This window comes from Oryx dammah, unplaced genomic scaffold (assembly GCF_014754425.2).
Source record: "Oryx dammah isolate SB20612 unplaced genomic scaffold, SCBI_Odam_1.1 HiC_scaffold_9, whole genome shotgun sequence".
Classification (NCBI taxonomy): domain Eukaryota; kingdom Metazoa; phylum Chordata; class Mammalia; order Artiodactyla; family Bovidae; genus Oryx; species Oryx dammah.
Window position 1 is genome coordinate 46,259,343 of NW_024070193.1, and position 24,734 is coordinate 46,284,076.

The 24,734-nt window shown below is 42.6% G+C and overlaps 1 protein-coding gene across 4 annotated transcripts in view; it reads left to right on the forward strand.

Annotated features, from left to right (window-relative positions):
* Positions 1–24,734, forward strand: part of ULK4 (unc-51 like kinase 4) — a 492,418-nt gene that overhangs the window by 328,266 nt on the left and 139,418 nt on the right. For all 4 annotated transcript variants that reach the window (XM_040246041.1, XM_040246038.1, XM_040246040.1 and 1 more), the window contains 2 exons: positions 888–1,054; positions 11,462–11,560. In XM_040246041.1, coding sequence (XP_040101975.1) covers positions 888–1,054; positions 11,462–11,560 — 266 coding nt within the window. The remainder of the gene's footprint in view (positions 1–887; positions 1,055–11,461; positions 11,561–24,734) is intronic.

Genomic DNA, 24,734 nt, shown 5'->3' on the forward strand with positions numbered 1-24,734 from the left:
AACACATGTCATATTTCCTTACCCTGTTTTTTTCCCAGTTTGCTTGTATAAAATAGCTATATTTGAAGATTCACTTTTTCTAGAACATTCAGACGATGATGATCTCTTCAGACTGAAGGACCCCCTCACCATTTTGATTTATGACATTTCATGTTGTCTTTTCATCACTTTTGCATCTGAATCATTTGGGGAATTCAAAGTGTAATTTTACAAAACAAAAACAATACAGAACACCAGCTTAAATGTATTTGTTGTAACAAGTACATCAAACTAAAAGTTGATGAAGACCAACCACACAGTAAATATGAAGTTTGCAGAGACAAAATGATAGAACCTGGCAATTTCTCAACTTGACGTTGCTTGAAATCATTATGTTACATTTCATAATTTTTAGAATGCATGTGGAAAAAAGCACTTCTTTATCTTCTTGAGGTGACCTAGTTACTTGTCAATCCTGATAGATCCTTGGATTCACCTGTGGTCACCGAGCCATCCCATGAAGAACTGTGCCTTTAAACAGAACCTGGGGACAGGATTGTTCACACCCAACACATTTTCTTCCAGTGTCAGCGACTCTTCTGTCCCTGTGAAACCTGTCCATGTAGGGTAGTGTTTTTCAAAGTGTAATTTGGGGAACCCTCCCATCAGAATCACCTGGGGTGCTTTTTAGCAAGTATATTTCTAGGCCTCAACCTCAGGCTCCTAGGCAGTCTCTCTGGATGTGGGGGCGGGGGACCTGCGTTTTCAAAACCTTTCCCACGTACGTTGAAGGACTGTTCAGAGTTTACAGAACGTAGAACACATGTGCCTGTTCTGTTGGCTACATGTGACACATTATTCTTATGTTCTGTGATGACGGTTTTGCCCTTCTCCTATTTTACACTCAGGACTGGTCCGTCATGTCTGCAACCTGTTCACTGAAACTGCCACACTGTGTTTGGATGTGGACAACAAAAGCAACAACGAGACTGCAGCCGCCTTGCTGTTCTCCCTGCTGGACATTCTGCACAGCATGCTGACCTACACCTCTGGGGTTGTGCGGCTGGCTCTGCAGGTAGAGGACCCCTTCCCCTGCCTTTCCAACAACCCTGCACCACGTCCCACATTCTCATCATTCTCTTTTCCCTCATTGTCCTCTAATGTGTCTTTTCGGTTTGAGAAAGAGCATATGATTTGACAGTCATCTTTGGGTGACCAATGTCAGACAGCTAATTTGGATATGAAAAGAAAGCAAGAGGGGCCAAAGGCTTAGTGAGGACTTACTAGGGAGCTGCCAGCAACTCAAGAGGTCATTCTCACTGTGGGGTTGGCCACACACTATGCAGTCTTCACTGTCCGGAGGTGGTGCTCCCACCACCTCCAGCAGTATGAGTTAGCTAGTGAGGAGTAATGGATTGAGTTATCAGGCATGCACACACATGTAATATGCATATAGGTGCATAGATACACACACGTGTGCATGCATATACCTCGCACTTGCTTTCTTTTATGAGCAATAATGTGAAATTGCAGGATGCTTTTGAGGACTAGAGGTGTGTATTTAGTGGCCATGGAAAAGTCAGGTTGCCCTAGACTGTAACCTGGCTTTGTGGTCTGAGACAGGAAGGGCATATGAGTTCATCACGTACTTCCTGGGCCAAGGGTTAGCTCTCACCACATGCCTGTCTCCTCTCATGTTTTCTCTAACCAGCTGAGTCAGCTGATATGTAGGTCACATGTTAGGGCACAGCCAATAGGAATTCACTGTTGTATTTGGAGTCCCAGTTAAGCCGCAAGTGCTGTGTGCCACTGGTAGCATACCGGCCTGGATAGATGCAGAAGCTAACGTTGGAAGCAGACCGTCCTGATACCTTGCTGAGAGTCATAGGAGCAAGAGCCAAGAATGAGTCCCTCAGCCCTGGTTTAGTCTCTCTTATTCATCATATGGTAAATGGCATCTTTTGTCCACAGTGAAGCTGCTGAAGTATTTAGCTTGTTTCATGTGGCTTAATAAGTAATTCCAAGAGCCCCTCAGCAAAGATGATAGTCCATAAGTTTTAACCCAAACTTGTAAAGCCCATAGATGAAACTGGCCTTTGAACTACCTTCTTGTTTTTATTTGCTCATCTGTAATTGCTCTAAATGAACAGTAAAGCTTGGCTAAGTACTCATGGAATCCTGAACTATGGATTTCTCTTAGTTTCCCCTCTTTGTTCTAATGAGTGTCTCATCAGAGAACATCATTTCTTGTTTCAGTTTCCACAGTGGTAGCTTTATGTAATTCTTCAAGGTGTAGATGTCTCTTAGAGGATACTTTGATGGTATCAATCTGTAAGAGATTGTGGATAAAAAGGAACAGACATTTAAAAAAATTTTTTTTAATTCTAGAACAATAGAAATCGCTTATTTCAAGTCATCAGGTAGACATTCAAGGGTGTTTAAAACTCCTTAATGCAAATTATTTTCTAATTTTCTTTTTTTAATTTGCTAGTATACCAATACATCACTGGTTTGTTTGTTTGTTTTTTTTTAGCACCAGTTTATGTTTTATTGCTGTCATTGTTCTAAATCTTTCCCTGTAATAGCTGCCACATATTGCTTTTGACCTTGACGACCGACTTTGATCTCCATGATACCTGGTATCTGTCTGAAAGCGGTAGACTCCTTGAAATTGAATTAGGGAAAGAATTGGGTAAAGAAATGGAGTTGGCATCAAAGAAAGATACATCCTCCTACATCACAAAGAGTCAGACATGACTGAGCGACTAAACTGAACTGAAAGTACGTATACTTGGCCCAGGGAAAGTAATCCATGATCGGTCGCTGTGTTATTAATAGCAATAAGGAGGAAGACACTGAGCTGTAGGTTCTTTCGAAGCATAAGTCACCGCTTCCACACCTGGGATTCTTCTGCATTCAAAACCCGTTTCTACTCTTAACACTAACCTCTTAAAACTAGAACTTGACTGTTGTCAGTGTTTAAAATGATAACACTGTTTAGATTTTGAGGCACCTGTCTCCTTTTCAGGGAGGAGAAGGATACGACATAGGCATGTGTACCGGCGAGGTGAGGAGTTGGGAGGGCGGTGTCAGAATGTCTCTTAGGAGTCCAGACTCTGCCCCCAACTTGCCTTGAGGAATCCTATGCCAAAGATACAGAAGCAGAGACAAATATGTGTGCTCAGCTCACTGGGGTGGGGGCGTTCCCATGGGCTTTGCAGGTGAGAATACCTTGGATTCAGATCCCAGCCACACCACTTTCACCTGTGAGATGTGGGGCATGTTATTTCACCTGTCTGAGTGTCAGTTTCCTCATCTATAAAGCAGACATGATGCCAACCACTCAGCAAGGGACTTAAATGAGAGAACACAAGATATATAAGTATAAAGGACATATTTATTGTGAGGAGAAATATCAATAACCTCAGATACGCAGATGACACCACCCTTAAGGCAGAACGTGAAGCAGAACTAAAGAGCCTCTTGATGAAAGTGAAAGAGGAGAGTGAAAAAGTTGGCTTAAAACTCAACATTCAAAAAACTAAGATCATGGTATCTAGTCCCCTCACTTCATGGCAAATAGGCAGGGAAACAATGGTAATAGAGACTTTTTTTTCTTGGGCTCCAAATTCACTGCAGATGGTGACTGCAGCCATGAAATTAAAAGACACTTGCTCCTTGGAAGAAAAGCTATGCCCAACCTAGACAGCATATTAAAAAGCAGAGATGTTACTTTGCCGACAAAGGTCCATCTAGTCAAAGCTATGGTTTTTCCAGTAGTCATGTATGGATGTGAGAGTTGGACTATAAAGAAGTTGAGCACCAGAGATTGATGCGTTTGAACTGTGGTGTTGAAGATGACACTTGAGAGTCCCTTGGACTGCGAGGAGATCCAACCAGTCCATCCTAAAGGAAATCAGTCCTGAATATTCATTGAAAGGACTGATGCTGAAGCTGAAACTCCAATACTTTGGCCACCTGATGTGAAGAACTGATTCATTGGAAAAGACCCTGATGCTGGGAAAGACTGAAGAGGAGAAGGGGACAACAGAGGATGAGATGGTTGAATGGTATCACCAACTTGATGGACATGAGTTTGAGCAAGCTCTGGGAGTTGGTGATGGACAGGGAGGCCTGGCATGCTGCAGCCCATGGGGTCACAAAGAGTCGGACATGACTGAGCGACTAAACTAAACTGAAAGTACGTATGCTTGGCCCAGGGAAAGTAAGCCATGATTGGTTGCTGTGTTATTAATAGCAACAAGAAGGAAGACACTCAGCTGCCCTTCCTGTTTACAGAGGGTTCGTGGGGGCTGTGATGTTCTCATGTCTGTGTCCCAACACTAGGGAAGGCACTCAGTTTGTATTTATGGAGTAGACCAACTCCTAGCAGGCTTATGAGGTATTAATGTATGGTTTTATTTTGCATTTGTGAGCCTAGCCCAGGGCTTGGCCCCTGTGATCTTGGCACAGGCATCAAGAGAGGAAGGTTGTTGAGTGTCAGGGAGGTTCATTTTGGTAAGACCATCAACATGCAGATAGTGGAGCAAATCATCCCTTTGAACCGTGTCCAGGGTCCTGCGGAGTAAAAAGAGGGGCAGGGAGCTCACCAAGTTTGGGGGTTAAGGAAGGAAAATATTCAGTACCAGAATCCAGGTCACCTGACTTCCCAATCTGGCCCTTGTCTGTCATTTCTGGAGTGATGGGAGGAACTTCACGCATTACTTGAGAGGAGGGTGGTTAAACTGCTTTCCATTAGTAGATGTGTCAGTGTTGCCCAAAGACTGAGATGTGGCCCCCAAGCCCTCCTTCATCTCACACTCAAGTGAAGGCTGTTGGGATGGGGGCTTTACCCTATTTCAGTATCTCTCTCTCTTTAAGAAAGTCATTTTTATTTATTTTTGTTCATTCTGTGCCACTTGTGGGATCTTAGTTTCCAGACCAGGAATCAAACCCGTGCCCTCTGCATTGGAAGCATGGAGTCTTAACCACTGGATCACCAGGGAAGTCCCTCTATTTCAGTATCTCTTGAAGTTACCAGTTCGACTCCTCCACGGCTTTCTCCCTGCTGTTTTCCCCATGAGCTTGCCTCTGTCTGGTTGTTGTTGAGTCACTAAGTCGTGTCCAACTCTTTGCAGCCACATGAACTACAGCATGCCAGGTTTCTCTGTCCTTCATTATCTCCTGGAGTTTGCTCAAACTCATGTCTATTGAGTCGGTGATGCCATCCAACCATCTTATCCTCTGTCACCCCCTTCTCCTCCTGTCCTCAATCTTTCCCAGTATCAGGGTCTTTTCCAGTGAGTCAGCTCTTTGCATTAGGTGGCCAAAGTGTTGGAGCTTTAGCTTCAGCATCAGTCCTTCCAATGACTATTTAAGGTTGATTTCCTTTAGGATTAAATGGTTTGATATCTTTGCTGTCCAAGGGCGTCTCAAAAGTCTTCTCCAGCACCACAATTCAAAAGCTTCAGTTCTTCAGTGCTCTGCCTTCTTTATGGTTCAGCTCTCACATTTGCACATGACTTCTGGAAAAACCTATTGCCTTGACTAAATGAATTTTTGTTGGCAAAGTGATGTCTCTTCTTTTTAATATGCTATCTAGGTTTGTCAGAGCTTTTCTTCCAAGGACCAAGCATCTTTTAATTCTGTGGCTGCAGTCACTGTCTGCGATGATTTTGAAAACTCAAGAAAATAAGATTTGTCACTGCTTCCACTTTTCCCCCATCTATTTGTCAAGAAATGATGGGACTGGATGCCATGATCTTAGCTTTTTTAGTGTTGAGTTTTAAGCCAGCTTTTCACTCTCCTCTTTCACCCTCATCAAGAGGCTCTTTAGTTCCTCTTTGCTTTCTGCCGTTAGAGTGGTATCTGCATATCTGAGGTTGTTAATATTTCTCCCAGCATTCTTGATTCCAGCTTAGGATTCGTCCCGCCCAACATTTTGCATAATGTATTCTGCATAAAAGTTAAATAAGCAGAGTGACTATATTATATAGCCTGATGTACTTCTTTCCCAGTTTTGAACCAGTCCATTGTTCCATGTCCAGTTCTAATTGTTACTTCTTGTCCTGCATATGCTTGTGTCCTGGAGATAGGTAAGGTGGTCTGGTAAATTCCCATCTCTTTAAGAATTTTCCACAGATTGTTATGATCCAGCCAGTCGAAGGCTTTAGTATAGTCAATGAACAAGAGGTAGATGTCTTTTTTTAAAATTCCCTTGCTTTTTCTTCTTTGAAGAAATGTCTGTTTAGTTCTATGGCCCATTTTTGATTGGGTCATTTATTTTTCTGGAATTGTATATTTTGAGTTTTTCTATGATCTAGCATATGTTGGCAGTTTGATCTCTGGTTCCTTTGCCTTTTCTAAAAGCAACTTGTACATCTGGAAGTTCTTGGTTCACATACTGTTGAAGCCTAGCTTGAAGAGTTTTGAGCGTTACCTTGCTAGCATGTGAAATGAGTGCAATTATACAGTAGTTTGAACAGTCTTTGGTGTTGCCTTTCTTTGGGATTGGAATGAAAACTGACCTTTTCCAGTCCTGTGGTGGCCACTGCTGAGTTTTCCAAGTTTTCTGGCATATTGAGTGCAGCACTTTCACAGCATCATCTTTTAGGATTTGAAACAGCTCATCTGAATTCTGTCACGTCCACTAGCTTTGTTTGCAGTAAGGCTTCCTACGGCTCACTTGACTTCATGCTCCAGAATGTCTCGCTCTAGGTGAGTGCCCACCCCATCATGGTTATCCGGGTCATTAAAACCTTTTCTGTACAGTTCTTTGTATTCTTGCCACGTCTTCTGTCTCATGGTTGAATGCAAGTGCCATTCGTCTGTTGTAGCCCGTGGTCCTCAGCATGTGTCTCCCTCCCTTTGAAAACTGTTGATCTCTCTCTGTCTCATCACAAGATCATTTTCTTGGCAAGACACTCCAGGCCTTGAATGAGCAGCCCCGGGGTGATTTTCCAGCCTCATCTGCCATTCCTTTGGGCTTCCTGTACCTACACCAAACAGTCACCTTGGCATTTTCCATGGGGCTCCTGCACCTTCTCACTCCAGGCCTTTGCTCACCAGATCCCAGCACCTGAAGCACCTGCTGTGCATGTCCTTCCTGTAGAGATCACCCCGCCATCCAGCGACAAAGTCCTGTCACCTTTCCCCAATCCCACCTCAGCTTTATTTCCATGTCCACTGTACCAGTTTCCACATTCTGCCTTTAGTGCAGTGGAAAGCTTACCATTGTTTTTGTTTTTAAGTAAAGTATGGTTAAGTTATAATACTGTGTTAATTTCTTCTATATAACAGTGACTCAGGTACATATATTTACATTACAGTTTATCACTAGATACTGAATGTGGTTCCCTGTGCTGTACACTAGGACCTTGCTGTTTGTCCATTCTGTATGTAATCGTTTGTGTCTGCTGATCCCACACTCCCAATCCATAACCGCTCCCACCCTCCCCCACGGCAACCACCAGTCTGTTCTTTGTGTCCGTGATTCTGTTTCTGTTTCATAGATCTGTTCACCTGTGTTGTGTTTTTATATTTCAAATATAAACAATATCGTGATATTTATCTTTCTTTTTGTGACTTCACTCAGTATGATAATCTTAGATCTCTTCGTGTTGCTGCAAATGGCAATTTTTATGGCTGAGTAGTATTCCATTGTATATATGCACCACATCTCCTTTAACCATTCGTCTGCTGGCGGTCACTTAGATTGCGTCCATGTCTTGGCTATTGTAAACAGTGCTGCTGTGAACATAGGGATGCGTGTATCTATAATTTTGTCTGGGTGTATGTCTAGGAGTGGGATTTCCGGATCATTTGGCAACTCTATTTTTAGTTTTTTGAAGAACCTTCATACTGTTTACCATAGTAAAGCCTGCCATTCTTTTAATGAAATTGTGAGGTTCTGCAGCCTGGGACTGAGTTGTATCATCTGTGCATGGCAAGCATGTGAGTGATGGTGTTTGGGAAGCACACTGAGGCCTGGCTTGAATTGGTCTGGCCACACTCCTGCTGGTTATGCTTAAATTAAACCTGCTTAGGACATCAGACAGCAATTGCCTACAGAACTGACTGTCTCTTGTTCTCTACAAATGCCTTGTTGTGGCTCAGATGCTCAGCTGTGTCTGACTCTTTGCAACACCATGGACTGTGGCCCACCAGGCTCCTCTGTCCATGAAATTCTCCAGGCAAGAATACTGGAGTCGGTTGCCATTGTCTCTTCCTGGGGATCTTCCCGACCCAGGGGTCAAACCCGTGTCTCTTACATCTCCTGCATTGCAGGTGGGTTCTTACCTGCCCCCTGTGTGCTAGACTCATGTAGTATGTCTCCTGTTAGATGTCATAGGTTTATATCCTCCCTGGTCTTTTTTAATGCCAAGAAGTTAGCTGAATCCCTTCATCTCATTTTAGGTAATGCTATTAATATATTTCCATTTAATATTACATATGGCTCACAAGTTGTCATTCCCACATTTTATATGTTTACAACCTAGGGATCTCATCTGAGATCTCTTCTTAATATATATCCAGTAGCTTCCTAAACGGGACCACTGGAATGCTTGATGGTCCCCTCAAATTCAGCATGTCCAAAGCAGAGCTCAGGATCCACCTCTCACACCATTCTCCTGCACGCAAGCCCCACCACTCTCATCCTGCCATACTAGAAACCTGGGAGTTATTAAAATTTCCCCCTTTCATATTCCTCCTCCAATCCTTCTCCAAATCCAGTAGATTTTACTGGTAGCACCTGGCTCAGTCTGCCATCTCCTCTTGTTCAGGCTGTGACAGCTAGGGGGACCAAGAACCCAGGATGGCCAGGAGTGGGATCAGTTGCTACCCAGCAGTGCCTGGAGCAGTGAGTTGGGGACAGGGGTCAGGGGGACCACAGGCAAAGGCAGAGCACTGCACAGAGGACAGCAGCGACATCGTGGCAGAGGCGGGGTGCTTCTTGCTGTTAAAAGAGCCCTCTGGGTGTCCCTTATAGCTCAGTTGGTAAAGAATCCGCCTGCAATGCAGGAGATCCTGGTTTGTTTCTTAGATCGAGAAGGTCCACTGGAGAAGGGATAGGCTACCCACTCCAGTATTCTTGGGCTTCCCTTGTGGCTCAGCAGGTGAAGAATCCACCTGCAGTGCAGGAGACCTGGGTTCGATCCCTGAATTGGGAAGATCTCCTTGAGAAGGGAAAGGCTACCACTCCAGTATTCTGGCCTGGAGAATTCCATGCACTGTGGAGAATTTCATAGCCCATGGCGTCACAAAGAGTCGGACATGACTGAGCGACTTAGACTTCTCTGGTAGTCCAATGGCTAAGACTTTGCACTCCCAATGCAGAGGGCCTGGATTCGATCCCTGGTCAGGGAAGTAGATCCCACATGCCGCAACCAGGCATTCACATGCTGCAACTAAAGGTCCCACATGCCACAGCGAAGACCCAGTGTAGCCAAATATATAAATAAATATTAGGAAAAAAAAATCCCTCTGTAACATGCACACATAGGCCGTGGATCTCAGACTCGAAAGGCTGACCCAGAATGTGTGCTGTTGGGGAGCTAGAGAGACCCTGTGAGAGGCTAGCTGGGCCTCGAGGTTTGTTGCTCAGCTCCCCGCGTGTGATGCACTTAGCACACAGAGCTTCTGCTGTGGACCTGTACCTTGGGAGGAGAGTTGAATTTCAGGTGCGTCCCTGATGTGCACCTCCCTCTGTGTAAAGCTGTAGCAATCCCTTTCTGGAGCCCTCAGCATCTCTGCAGGGAGTTGGTACCCAAATACTGGCAGGCCGGGTTGGGATGTTTCTTGGTGACAATAAGAAATGACTGTAGATTGTGGAGGGTCTGGAGGGCCACTGGCCATCTGCGTGGGAAGAGTCCCACAGTGTGTGCTTGTGTTTGTGGACGTGTCTCCTTGCTTACATGCGTTTGGAAAGGAAGCAATGGCACGGTGCCCTTCGCTGTCTAGGTGCTGGTCCGCAGGACTACCTTATCTTTCCCAAGAGACAGTCATCCTCTCTAAAGGCTAATGTGCTAATGTGAAAAGGTCAGTATTCTGTCTTACATCATGCTTCAGAAGGCAAGATCAACAGCCAAGCCTCACAAAGGTTCAGACCTAGGGTAGTGCTACAAATCTGTTTTCTGGGAGAAAGTCCCACCTTTCTGGTAGAGGCCAGGGGTTGAGATAGAGAAGGGGAGAGGTGAGACGAAACTCCGAGCTACTGATTACTGTCATCCCCCTTGGCTGTAGAGAGGTGCAAGCTGTTAAAAGGCAGATGTCTGATTTTCCATAATGTCCTTTTGAACCAAGGAAAGCAGGCAACCCAGATTCCATCCATAAGCCTGAAGGCAGAAGGAGCCTCGACATTTATGAGAGGGGCCCTAGGGTCCAGAGTAAGGACCTGAGGCGGGACAGCCTACTCTAAAGGCTATGGCAAAGGTCATTACCTAGTAGTTTTGTTCTGAGTAAAATTAAAAACAGAGGGTATATGCAAATGAAATATAGCAACCACAATAATCAGTAACTTCTCTCAGTTTAAAATTACTCATCTCTCATAGAAATCTCCTCTAGAATGAGACAGTTTATATAAAGCTCCTGGGAAAAGACATCCTTAAAGCCACTCCTTTCTCAATTCTTATTTCCTTGCATTCTTCCTAAGCACTGTGGACCCGTATCTGAGCCTCTTCGTGCAGTAGTCCAGAGTCTTGCTGATGTTGCTTAGTCACTCAGTCGTGTCCAACTCTGCAACCCCATGGACTGTAGCCCACCAGGTTTCTCTGTCCATGGGATTTCCCAGGCCAGAATGTTGGAGTGGGTTGCCATTTCCTCCTGTACGGGATCTTCCCGGCCCAGGGGTCGAACCAGCGGCTCCTGCCACGCCTCCTGCGTTGCAGGTGGATTCTTTCCTACTGAGTCACCAGGGAGGCCCCAGTCCAAAGCCTACTCATTCGATAAATATTGTAGATGTTATTCAAGCAGATGAGTGCATGTAGAGATGGAAAACACAGTAGAATGGATTTGGTTTGCATCATAAAATGTGCATAGAAGTGTCCAGAAGAAGCGAGCTTGTGTTATCTGGAGTCATTTAGCCTGGACTCATCCTCCAGCTACTTAGCAGACTTCATCTGTTATCTGTGGGACTTCAGACACACTACTCAACCTCTCTGAACTTCAGTTTTCTCCCCTGAAAAATGGGGATAACCTCACCGTGTCTCAGGATGGTTCAGAAGAAAAAGTGCTTGCCCCCTAGGGTTGGTCAACATCATCCTGCCAGTGGCCGCCCTGGCTGTTGGTTTTTCACACCCACACCCTGCTCTGTGGCCTGAGCTGGAGGCAGCGTGTGCTGTCCCTGTCCCGTGGTGACCGTGCATAACTTCTCCCGGGGGCCTGCAGTTAGAGGCCTCCCGGCCACCATCAGGTGTTGCCTTGGTCTCCCGTAGCCAAGCTGACTAATCTCCAAGACCCCTTCCCCTCTCCTCTACCTGTTCAGGCACAGAAATCCGGCGCAGGAGGGAGCACTCAGGCCGCGGAAGACCTGCTGCTGCTCGGCAAGCCTCTCATAGACCTCGTCAGCCTGCTCATCCCGCTGGTAAGAGCTCACACACCTGCTCGTGCGTCTCTTGGGTCATTGCTGAGGGTGAAGTGATTATGTTAGTCTCATGATGTCTTGAGTTTCTCTGCTATTTTGATTCCTTTCAAAATTAGAACCAAAAGAAATGTCAGAACAGTGTTTAGCCTAGAAATACTAAATTTCTGCTTTAACTCCCAGGTGACTTATGATTTGTTTAAGTGGATATCTAAGTAAGACTGAGTCTCAAATTCTTCATGGGTGTGAGGTTAAAAAAAAAAATCAATAAATGAATTCCAAGAAGGAAGAATAAATCCATTGTGGGGATCAATTATCTTTCAGAAAGATATATTAGAGTTACTTGGCATGCAGGATTCCCCTAAAATGCAGAAGCACAGGCAGACTGCTGTCTCCATAGAAATAGAATGAAATAAGTGAAATTACACAAGAGACTGCGCAAGAGTACAAAGTATGTGAAAAGAATCTAATGGAGACTTGGAGTTTGGAGCAAATGAATCTCATTATCTGTTTGACTTGCATCTCCCTGATAAGTTGCAATGTTGAGCATCTTTTCACGTGCCTATTGGCCATCTGTATGTCTTTGGAGAAATGTATATTTAGGTCTTCTGCCCATTTTTCACTTGGGTTGTGTTTTGTTATTGACTTGTGTGAGCTCTTTATATATTTTGGAAATACAAATGGGACTCCAGTGAACAGAGGGAAGGCTAACCCAAATCGTGCTCTCTTTATGGATGTATACAAGATTCAGAACATCCTCATTAAATGTAACTGATGCAATATGTGATTTGTAAGATAATACTTACATCAATAGCATATACAATAAAAACAGCTCAAAGCAGATGAAGAATCTATTTCAGGTAAACTTCTAGGATTCTCTTTTTCACATGTCTCTTATGGATGGATTTTGGTGTTTGCCACATTCTGAGACTTGCTTTCTTTTAACAGTTGAATTTATTCCAATTAGATTTATTCTTAAACTTATCTTTAGTCTCAATTTTATTGTCTTATTGTGTATTTTCTTTCTAAATGTTTTCTTAAATTAGATGTAGGGTTTAATGCAAAGCAAAGGAACCTTTATCAGGACGAAGAGAAGCACTCTACAGTGGTAAAGAATAAAATGCACAGAAAAATATAACTATGAATTTTTTGTGTCAAATACAGAGTGTAGAACTCTAAAAATGGAGAAGAACCAGAATATACAGGGAAAAATATTTTTAAAACACAGTAGTATTGAGAGATGTAACCTATCTCTTGGAGAAGGCAATGGCACCCCACTCCAGTACTCTTGCCTGGAAAATCCCATGGACGGAGGAGCCTGGTAGGCTGCAGTCCATGGGGTCGCTAAGAGTCGGACACGACTGGGCAACTTCACTTTCACGCGTTGGAGAAGGAAATGGCAACCCACTCCAGTGTTCTTGCCTGGAGAATCCCAGGGACGGGGGGAGCCTGGTGGGCTGCCATCTGTGGGGTTGCACAGAGTCGGACATGACTGAAGCGACTTAGCAGCAGCAGCAGCAACCTCTCTCTCTCATTGCTTGATGAATCAAGCAGATAAAAATGATGATGTAGATCAGAGGTTGACAGATGAGGCAGTGTGGGCTAATCTTTTTGTAAGTCAAGTTCTATTGAATACAGCCACCCAAACAGTTCATTTATGCATTGTCCACAGCTGCTTTTGCATCTCAGTGGTAGAGTTGAGGAGTTACAACCTGGACTCTGTAGCTCGTAAGCCTGTGATGTTTACTGTCTGACTCTTTACAGAAAAAGTTAATTGACCCCTGGTGGACTTCCCTGGTGGCTCAGATGGTAAAGCGTCTGTCTACAATGTGGGAGACCTGGGTTCAATCTCTGGGTAGGGAAGAATCCCTGGAGAAGGAAATGGCAACCCACTCCAGTACTCTTGCCTAGAAAATCCCATGGACGGAGGAGCCTGGTGTCCATGGGGTCGCAAAGAGTTGGACACGACTGAGCAACTTCACTTTCACTTTCATAGAGGATATGAAAACTTTAATAAAATTAATAGAAACATATCTGTCTCTCTACCCTGAAAATTGAGACTGTACCTCCTTTTTGAATTTCTGGAAACACTTCACCATGCATTAAGTTAAAAGAATATCAGTAAATATCAGAGGAATATCAATAAGTAGGAATTGTATAGACAACATATTTTAACCAGAAGACACACTAGAAGGAAAAATGAAAACAATTAAAAATACACTGCTAACAAATATTCTCAGTGAGCACAAAGATCTTATGATTGTATCTCTCTGGATCCCACCAAAAGACAAAAAACACATAGTGATTTAAACAGGAGAATTTCAATATAAAGACTCATTAAACAGTGATTGGAGAGTAAATGTAAGATCTCCAAAGAACCCTATAAGTTATTCAAAAGCTGAGGGAGAGTACCCAAGGAAGGACAGACTTGAAGGGTCAAGAAGCAACAGTTAGAACTGGACATGGAACAACAGACTGGTTCCAAATTGGGAAGGGAGTATGTCAAGCCTGTATATTGTCACCCTGCTTATTTAACTCATATGCAGAGTACATCATGTGAAATGCCAGGCTGGATGAAGCACAAGCTGGAATCTAGATTGCTAGGAGAAATATCAATAATCTCAGATACGTAGATGACACCACCCTTATGGCAGAAAGCGAAGAACAACTAAAGAGCTTCTTGATGAACGTTAAAGACGAGAGTGAAAAATTTGGCTTTAAAATCAACATTCAGAAAACTAAGATCATGGCATCTGGTCCTATCACTTCATGGCAAATAGATGGGGAAACAATGGAAACAGTGACAGACTTTATATTTTTGGGCTCCAAAATCACTGCAGATGGTGACTGCAGCCATGTAATTAAAACACACTTGCTCCTTAGAAGGAAAGCTATGACCAACCTAGACAGTATATTAAAAAGCAGAGACATTACTTCGCCAACAAAGGTCTGTCTGGTCAAAGCTATGGTTTTTCCAGTAGTCATGTATGGATGTGAGAGTTGGACTATAAAAAAAGCTGAGCACTGAAGAATTGATACCTTTAAACTGTGGTGCTGGAGAAGACTCTTGAGAGTCCCTTGGATTGCAAAGAGATCCAACCAGTCCATCCTAAAAGAAATCAGTCCTGAATATTCACTGGAAGGACTGATGCTGAAGGTGAAACTGCAGTACTTTGGCCACCTGATGTGAAGAGCTGACGAACTGGAAAAGACCCTGATGCTGGGAAAGATTGATGACAGGAGGAGAAAGGGATGACAGAGGATGAGATGGCTGGATGGCATCACCAACTTGATGGACGTGAGTTTGGGCAAGCTCTGAGAGTTGGTGATGGACAGGGAAGTCTGGCTTGCTGCAGTCCATGGGGTTGCAAAGAGTCGGACACGCCTTGAGTGACTGGACTGACTGACCTCTCCCCGCAGGCTGTGGATCAGACCTCACTGGAGATGGTGTGACTACAACCCCCTGGACAGTGGACAGATCTGGGTTGCCCCAGCCAGAGCTGGTTAACAGTCCCTGGGCAGGCAGGAAGCGACCCTTCACAGTGCAGGTGCATCAGAGCCAGTGGGTAACACACAGGGGGAGCAGGGTTCTGATGGTGGTGGGAGGCCTGGGGGCGGTGTAGGGAGGATCACAGGAGACAAACCCAGAGAAGAGGACAGACAGGGGAAGTGGGGATGCCAGTGCCCTGGAAAGCCTGGAGTGCATGATATCCCTGGGGATGGGGGGTGCGGGGGAACAGTGGATTTGTGATCACAGGCCAGGCTGGGACGGGGGCCACAGAGGGGCCCATACTGTGGGCCCACGGAGAGGTCAGATCACTGTCAGATGCCATCACATTTCACACTTCTGGCCAGCAGTACAGCTGCCAGAAAAAAAACAGGAGAGCCCCTTCTTTTTGTTGTTGTTGATTTGTTTTTTAAGATTAAAAAAATTTTTTTAATTGGAAGATAATTGCTTTACAGTGTTTTGCCGGTTTTTGCTATACAGCCACGTGAATCAGTCATAAGTATATGTACATCCTCCACAGAGCACTAAGCCGAGCTCCCTGTTTCATATAGCAACTCCCCACTAGCTATCTGTTTTACGCATGGTGGGGTATACGTTTCAGTGCCACTGTCTCGGTTCTTCCCACCCTTTCCTTCCCCCAGCTTTGTCCACTATTCCATTCTCTACATCTGTGTCTCTGCTTCTGCCCTGCAAATAGATTCATTGGTACCATTTTGTTTAGATTCCATGTATATGCCTTAATATACAATATTTCTTTTTTTCTTTCTTACTTCACTCTTTGTAAGAGGCCTTAGGTTCATGCACCTCAGTTCAACTGACTCAAATTCATTCCTTTTTATGGTGGAGTAATATTCCATCCTATATATGTATACATATATATATACACATACATATACATATATGTGTGTGTGTATATATATATATATATACCACGACTTCTTTATCCATTCAACTGTCAATGGACATCTAGGTCGTTTCCATGTCCTGGCTATTGTAAATAGTGCTGCAATGACCACTGGGGTACATGTATCTTTTTCAGTTATGCTTTCCTTAGGGCATATTCCTAGTAGTGGGATTGCTGGGTTATACGGTAGTTTTATTCCTACTTTTTGAGAGATCTCCATACTGCTCAGTATCAGAAAAACAAACAACTATATCAAAAAATGGGCAAAGACCTAAACAGACATTTCTCCAAAGAAGACATACCGGATGGCCAACAAACAGATGAAAATACACTCAGCATCTCTCATTATTAGGGAACTGCAAGTCACAACTCATACCAGTCAGCATGGCCATTATCTGAAAATCTGTAAACAGTAAATGCTGGAGAGGATGAAGAGCAAAGGGAACCCTCTTGTGCAGTTGGTGGGAGTGTAAATGGATACAGTCCCTTCTTGCTGCAATGTGTCCTCTGAGATATTTTAGCCAGCCTTTGGAACTCTGAACTCTTATTACTAGTAACTTAATCACACTTGAAGTGAAGTCGCTCAGTCGTGTCCGACTCTTTGCGACCCCATGGGCTGTAGCCTACCAGGCTCCTCTGTCCAAGGGATTTTCCAGGCAATAGTCCTGGAGTGGATTGCCATTTCCTTCTCCAGGGGATCTTCCCAACCCAGGGATCGAACCTGGGTCTCCCGCATTGTAGACAGACGCTTTACCGTCTGAGCCACCAGGAATATCACACTTAGGTTCTAGTACATTGGCCAAACATTTACCCAAGGTATGTGAACTCTGTTGTATACATACATATTTATCACTGAAGTCATTAGCTTTAAAAATAGCCTGCGGGAAACATTCAATTTATCTTCTCTGGAAAAGATAATACACATTTATATCTATGTATAACGTAAAGAAAAACAGACATAAAGCTATTGAGGGCCTCAACTGGAGCATGTACAGACCAAAGATAAATTTTACAATGGTTGTTAAAAAATGTAATAAATTACAGAATGAGGTGTTGGAATTGCTTTCCCACAGGGAAAAATAAGCAGACTTTTAGTTTTCACTGGACTTGGGTAATTGTAGAGGTATTTTGCCTAAAGGAAGGAGAATGAACCTGTTAGCTTTTGCGGTTCTTTTCAGATAGGGTCCTGCGAACGTAAGCATACTTATCCTTCAGGGAATACGAAACCTGTCAAACCATACTTATACCATACCCTATGGAATCATAATGAACTATGAGAATAAGACAGTGATTTTAAGTCTGTCTTGAGTATGAACTGGTTAGAGAATATGATGATTCTAGATTCTCTTCCCAGAAAAATGCGTAGGCTTACCTATATTCTAAGTTCTCTACATAATGCACAATTTCAAGGGAATCTTTGAACCCTCAGTTGGTTACTATAGTATAAGATATGGCCGATCAGAGATGTAACAATTTGACTGTGTCTCCTGAAAAAAAAGTAATTGTTTGACCTGAATTTTTTTTGAAAAAATAGAAAGCCAGACTGTACTTCCAGGATGAATTTTGTAAATAAGTAAGTAATTGCTATTTAAAAATAGATGCTACAGGTTCCTTTTCCCTGTACTAACATAGCTATTTTCAAATTTATAAGAGATAACTGGTCTTAAATTTTTCTTTATTATATGCCAAAGTTGCCAGTCTTTAGCCTGGCTTATACTTTTCATATTAGCCATGCCTTTCTCATCCACTGCAACACTGACTCTGCCGCTTGGGTAGGGTTGCAGTCCTCATCTAATATCTCCACTATTGAGCTCCTAAAATATTTGCTGGATAAATTTTTTTTTTTAGTGAAATGTCTGGCAGTTCTTCTTGTAAACTTGTAGCCTCCTGACAAAAATTTTTGAATTACAGAGATCCAGCATATACTCTGCAGTTGATAATATACAAGATCCTCAACATCCCTTCATAAGCATCCTGCATAAGATCAAGGAGCCGCCATTGCGTGCACAAACGTGCCAGTTTATCACCCAGTGCTGTTGTTGCTGTTCACTTGCTAAGTCATACCCAACTCTTTGCGACCCTGTGGACTGCAGCATGCCAGGCTTCCCTGTCCTTCACTATCTCCTGGAATTTGCTCAAACTCATGTCCATTGAATCAGTGATGCCATCCAACCATCTCACCCTCTGTCATTCTCTCCCTTGCCCTGAATCTTTCCCAGCATCAGGGTCTTTTCCTATGAGATGGCCAAAGCATTAGAGCTTCAGCTTCAACATCAGCCCTTCCAAAGGATATTCAGGGTTGATTTCCTTAGGATTGACTGGTTTGATCTCCTTGCTGTCGTCTTCTCCAATACCACAATTCGAAAGCATCAATTCTTTGGTGCTCAGCCCCCTTTAAGGTCCAGCTCCCACATTCATACATGATTACTGAAAAAACCATAGCTTTGACTATACAGACCTTTGTTGGCAAAGTGATGTCTCTGCTTTTTAGTATGCAGATGTTTGTCATAGCTTTTCTTCCAAAGAGCAAGTATCTTTTAATTTCCTGGCTACAGTCATCGTCTGCGGTGATTTTGGAGCCCAAGAAAATAAAATCTGTCACTGCTTCCACTTTTTCCTTATCTTTCATTAAGTGATGGGACGGCATGCCATGATATAGTTTTTTGAATGTTGAATCAGTGCAATGTAGAAAATATTGTGCTATACTTCTAAGTTCCATGGGGCCTGTGGAGGGAATAACTAACTATATTATTTGGGGCAAGGAAGAAGAGCAAAATTTACCCTCTTAATCATTTTAAGTGTATAGTTCACTGGTATTAAATACATTCATAATGTTGTGTAGCCATAACCACCTCTGTAATTCTTCTCATCTTTTAAACTTAAATTCTACCTACTAAATAATAACTGTCCAATCCCCACTCCTCACAGCCCTTATCAACCACCATTCTATTTTCTGTCTCTGATTTTGACTGTTCTAATCACCTCATATAAGTAGAGTCATATAACACTTGTCAGTTTGTGAATGGCTTATTTCTTTTGTCATAATATCCTTGAGGTTCATCAGTATTAGCATACGTCAGAATTACCTCCCTTTTTAAGGCTGAATAATATTCTGTTGTATGTCTAGGCCACACTTTGCTTATTCATCTGCTGCTGGACACACTTGGGTGGCTTTCCAGTTTTAGCTATTGTGAATAATGCTACTGCGAACTTGGATGTACAGATATCTTTTGGAGACTCTGCACCAACTTTTTTGACTATAGTCAGAAATGAAATTACTAGATCCTATGGTTATTCTAATCAAGTTCTCTGCCCAGTTTTTAATTATGTTGTGTTTTTGTTGTTGAGTATAAGAAATTCCCTGTACATTCTGAATGTTAATCCATTATCAAACATGTTATGAAAATACTTTGTGACATTCTGTGGATTGCCTTTTTACTCTGCTGATGTTGTCTTTTGATGGACAGTTTTAAAAACTTTTCATAAATTTTCATGATTTGCCCAATTTCTCATTTGTTGCCTGTACATTTTGTGTCATATCCAAGAAATCATTGCCAAATCTGGTATCATGCATTTTTTCCCTATGTTTCTTCCGAGAATTTTACAGTTTTAGGTCTTGCATTTAGGTGTTTCATTAACTTTGAGTTTATTTTTGTGTGTGGTGTTAGATAAGGGTCCAACTTCATTCTTTTGACTGTGCATATCCAGTTTTCTCAGAACCATTTGTTGAAAAGATTGTTTTTTCCCATTAAATGGTCTTCATACCCTTGTTAAAAATTATTTAACTACATATAATAAACCCTCATATATGTAGTTAAATAATTTTTAACAAGGGTATGAAGACCATTCAATGGGAAAAAACAATCTTTTCAACAAATGGGGGCTTATTCGGAGAAGGCAATGGCACCCCACTCCAGTACTCTTGCCTGGAAAATCCCATGGACGGAGGAGCCTGGTGGGCTGCAGTCCATGGGGTCACTGAGAGTTGGACACGACTCAGTGACTTCACTTTCACTTTTCACTTTCATGCATTGGAGAAGGAAATGGCAACCCACTCCAGTGTTCTTGCCTGGAGAATCCCAGGGACGGCAGAGTCTGGTGGGCTGCCGTCTATGGGGTCGTACAGAGTCGGACATGACTGAAGCGACTTAGCAGTAGCAGCAGGGAGGTTTATTTCTGGAATCTCTCTTTTGTTGGTCTGTATGTCAGTCTTCATGCTATTACCACACGTGTTTGATCATTGTAGAGTAAATTTCAAAATCTAGAAGTCTAGCTATGTTCTCCCTTTTCAAGATTGTTTGGCTATTTTGGGTCATTTGAAGTTACATATGGATTTTTGGATGGGGTTTTCTATTTCTGCAAAAAACTTTATTGGGATTTTGAGAAGGATTGCATCAAATCTGTAGACTGCTTTGGGTAATATTGCTGTGTATTATTTTGATTTTTTTCATATACCTAACCACCCTTGCGTTCCAGGAGTAAAGCCCACTTGTTCATGGCATTTGATACTTTTGATATGCTGATGAGCTTGGTTTTCCAGAATTTTGTTGAAGAGTTTTGCATCAGGGGTCATCAGGGTTATTCATCTGTAGTTCTCTTTTTTATAATGTCTTTTTCTGGATTTAGAATCAGGATAATGCTGGACTAATGGAATATGTTAGATGTTCCCTTCTCTTCAAATTTTGGGAAAAGTTTGAGAAGAATTAGTATTAGTTCTTTTTAAAATGTTTGACATAATTCCTTAGTGAAACCCTGAAGTGTTTGGGGCACTAAGATCCTGCAAGCTGCAAGGTGTGGCCAAAAATATAAATAAATAAAAGGAAAAATAGACTTAAAAAAAATCACATTATCTCAGTTGGCATCTGGCACGCGCAGCTGAATTGGTGTTTGAGGTGTAGCGGAGGACCCTGGTGACTCAGGCAGTAATGAATCTGCCTGAAATGCGGGCAAGCCGGGTACAATCCCTGAGTCAGGAAGATCCCCTGGAGGAGGAAATGGCAACCCACTCCATTATTCTTGCCTGGAAAAATCCCATGGACAGAGGAGCCTGGTGGGCTATATTCTATGGGTCACAGAGTCAGACACGATTGAGCAACTAACACTTTGACTTTGTGTAGCCAGGGAGCCGGCTTTGTTTGTCTGCCTCCCTTCCGCCTGTTGTGTCTCAGCTCTCTGCTGTGGTCTGCAGAGACTTAATACTCATTCAGCCTCCTTGCTACTTACAGTTCTGTTCACATTTTCTGCTTCTTCATGATTTAGTCTTGGAAGATTTTGTGTTTCTGGGAATTTTTTCAGGAGAATTGTTTTTGTAGAAATTGTTTACTTTGTTCTAAAATGTTCATGGAATACAAAGAATCTTAGTATAGCCAAGGCAACTATGGAAGAAAATTAAGTTGAAGGGTTTAACACTACCTCATGTCAAGATGTACGTGAAGTTATTATAATCAAAATGGTGATGTATTGGTGGAAAGATACTTTTGAGCTTTGTGGATATTTTTCTTATCTTGATTGCTATATGTTGTAAACATGTACAGTTTTTTTTTTGCCTGCCAATTATGCTTGAAGGAAACTTTTAAAAAATAAAGTCCCTTTGAAGTTACTCTATTATTATCATTTCTTCCAGAATGAATTCTGGTAATCAGTGGTCTTCTTCATTTTAGGCTTCCTTCCCAGTCAGACTCATTAAGAGTAGAAGTTATTTGTACTGTATGATGCTGCTGTTTCTTTTTTCTGTGCTAATGGCTTGCTCTGGTTACCTTGACTGCTCTGGGTCCCCAGAGTCCCATGTTTGGTGATGCTGGATGTATCACAAATCTAGACTCCGGGGCTGTCGAGAGTTTGGCACAGGTTCTGTTGCTGGTCTTTTCAGCAGAGCGGCTTCATGTATTCGTGGAAGCCCCAAGGCTGGAACAGCTATTTCTGCTTCCTTCTGTGGACAGGGAACGCCAGCCTCCACTTCACATTCTGGGCCTGACTTTTGTCCTAGCCCCAACATGGGCTCTGGCCCCAATTATATTGGTGTTCCTAGTTGCTGCTTCTAAGAGCTTTTGAACCTCAAGCTTCTATGTGTTTGTTTCATTTGTGGTCCACAAAAATATTTCTCTGTATCTTAATTTTTTTTCTCTTTCACTTCTTATGCAGTTGTTGGTGCAAAATTTGAAGTTACACACTGCCTTGACTAGAAGTCACTTGTCATTTCCCAGCTTTATTACCAGCACTTTCAAAATGCTTGGCCACCACAAGCTCTCAATAAATAATTGTGGCATACATGGATAAGATATAACAAGTGCCAAAACCTAGTTATGAAACAAAATTGTAATACGAGCTGATTTATGTCATGATGTATGTATGTGTATATAAAAGACACCAAAAGAAGGGGTGGTAGGGTGATTTATACCAAAGATTTAACAGGGTATTTCTCGAAAGTTTTTTAATTAAAATTTTGGTTTAGGATGTGAGTCAAAAAACAGAAGGGTTTAGTGTAATGAGGTGGGACAATGATCCTTCTGAGGGGGCACAAAACAGCAGACGTTCAGCCTCGGCCTTGGAAGCATTCTCCACTCAAGAGTGTCCAGAAGGTGGCCTTGGAGGGAGCTGTCACACTGCACCAGTGGGGACCAAAGGGTCTTCTTGCTCTGCCCAGAGTGTAGGGTGTGAGGCATGGAAGCTTAACAAGGCAGCTGCTTGGTCTGGCTCTTTCCCCTCTCGAGATAGCTGACATTCTCTCCATCAGATGGAGAATTGTACCTGGAGTGTAATTTTAGCTTCAGAATCTTGAGCATTTTTCCTAATACACTGTATCATTTTTAGTAAACAGTGAGGGTTTTTTTCCCCCCCCTAAATTTAGGATTTGAAATCCAAGTCAGATCTGACAGGTAACTCCACTCTTCTTGGATGATTCAGAAGCAGGTATTTCTCCATCCTCTCTTTCAGTGGCCAGCTCAGTAGGAAAACTTCATAAATATTCACCACCTCTGCAACTCTTGAGTTTCTCACAGTAGCTGCTACAACAGAATTCACTCTTTAATTCTGCCAGTAAAGGTCAACATACTGTTCTGTTCTGTGGAGACGATGAGCAATTTGGTTGGATTTCCTGTGGCAATAAATTGATCCTGTAGTGCTATAATAAACTGTATTTCAGTCTTCCAAAATAAGCAGCTAGGTATGTCTCAACAGAGCATAAAAGTTCGTTTTGAATTTTAAAATGTTGTTCTTCTACTTTGAGACTCAGTAAGTTACATGTCTTGGCACCTATGTTGCATCCATGAATGATAAGAATAGTGATTTCTTTTAGGAAGAAAACAGGTGAAGTTTTTTTTTCTTTTTATGTACAGAAAGGTTATTTTGCGGGGGGGGGGCATGATTTGCTAATCAGTTAATTCTTTTTAAAGATATTGTTCCTTTTTTTATTGCAGTACAGTTGATTTGCAGCATTGTATCAGCTTCAGGTGTACAGCACAGTGATTCATATATATATATATATTCCTTTTTCAGATTCTTTTCATCTATGGGTTGTTACAAAGTATTGAGGATAGTTCCCTGTGCTCTACAGTAGGGCCTTGTTGTTTACCTATTTAGTACTATGCACATGTTAGTTCCAAATTCCTAATTTATCCTTCCCCCTGCCCTCTTTTCCCTTTGCTAACTGTAACTTTGCTTTCTATGTCTGTGGATCTATTTCTGGTTTGTAAATAAGGTCATTTGTATCTTTTTCTTAGATTCCACATATGAGCAACAACATGTGATATTTGTCTTTCTCTGTCTGACTTACTTCACCTAGTAAGATAAGCTCTGGGTCTATCTAGTTGGCTACAAATGGTGATATTTCATTCTTTCTTTAGAGTTGAGTAATAATCCATTCTTGATGCCCTTTTGAGTAGACATGTCACGCGCAGCAGCCCCTGGGCCTGCTCTCTAATTACTGTCAAAGAGCATGACTACCTGGTCCCCCTTCCCAAGCAGGATATTTTGGGCAGACGGGCTCTAACATGTCCTTATACAATGGCCCACTGCAGCCATTTGACACAATGTGTAAAGGCACCTTTTTCATCCAGTTTGTTTGAAAGATTAACCAGGGAGTTGAAATGACCATTTGTTACCTACAAGTCAATAATTGGACCAGAGGAGTTCTTCTGGCCCTTTCCATCATTCTAAAATTCACTCAAGAGATGATGAAAAATACTTAGTATCCATAGCAGAAAAGGTGTAATATTTTTCCAAAAATATTTTCCAGGAATCTTTGTTGCATGCACTTCCATGTTCCTACTTGTAAGGTATCACTTGGGCCAGGAAGTAATTGTATTCATATTTAGTTCAAAGTTAAGATTTATTCTCACTTGAATCCTAATAATTTTAAACTTATTTTGGGGCCATGTCTACATGATCTGGTAAAATAGATTGAGACTCATCAGCCTTGACTGATTTGAACTTGTTAGCATACTTCTTGGAGAAGGCAATGGCACCCCACTCCAGTACTCTTGCCTGGAAAATCCCATGGACGGAGGAGCCTGGTGGGCTGCAGTCCATGGGGTCGCTGGGAGTCGGACACGGCTGGGCGACTTCACTTTCACTTTTCACTTTCATGCATTGGAGAAGAAAATGGCAACCCACTCCAGTGTTCTTGCCTGGAGAATCCCAGGGACGGGGGAGCCTGGTGGGCTGCTGTCTATGGGGTTGCACAGAGTCAGACATGACTGAAGCGACTTAGCAGCAGCAGCAGCAGCAGCATACTTCTTAGGAATGTGTTCTGTTGTGGATTGTGTGCC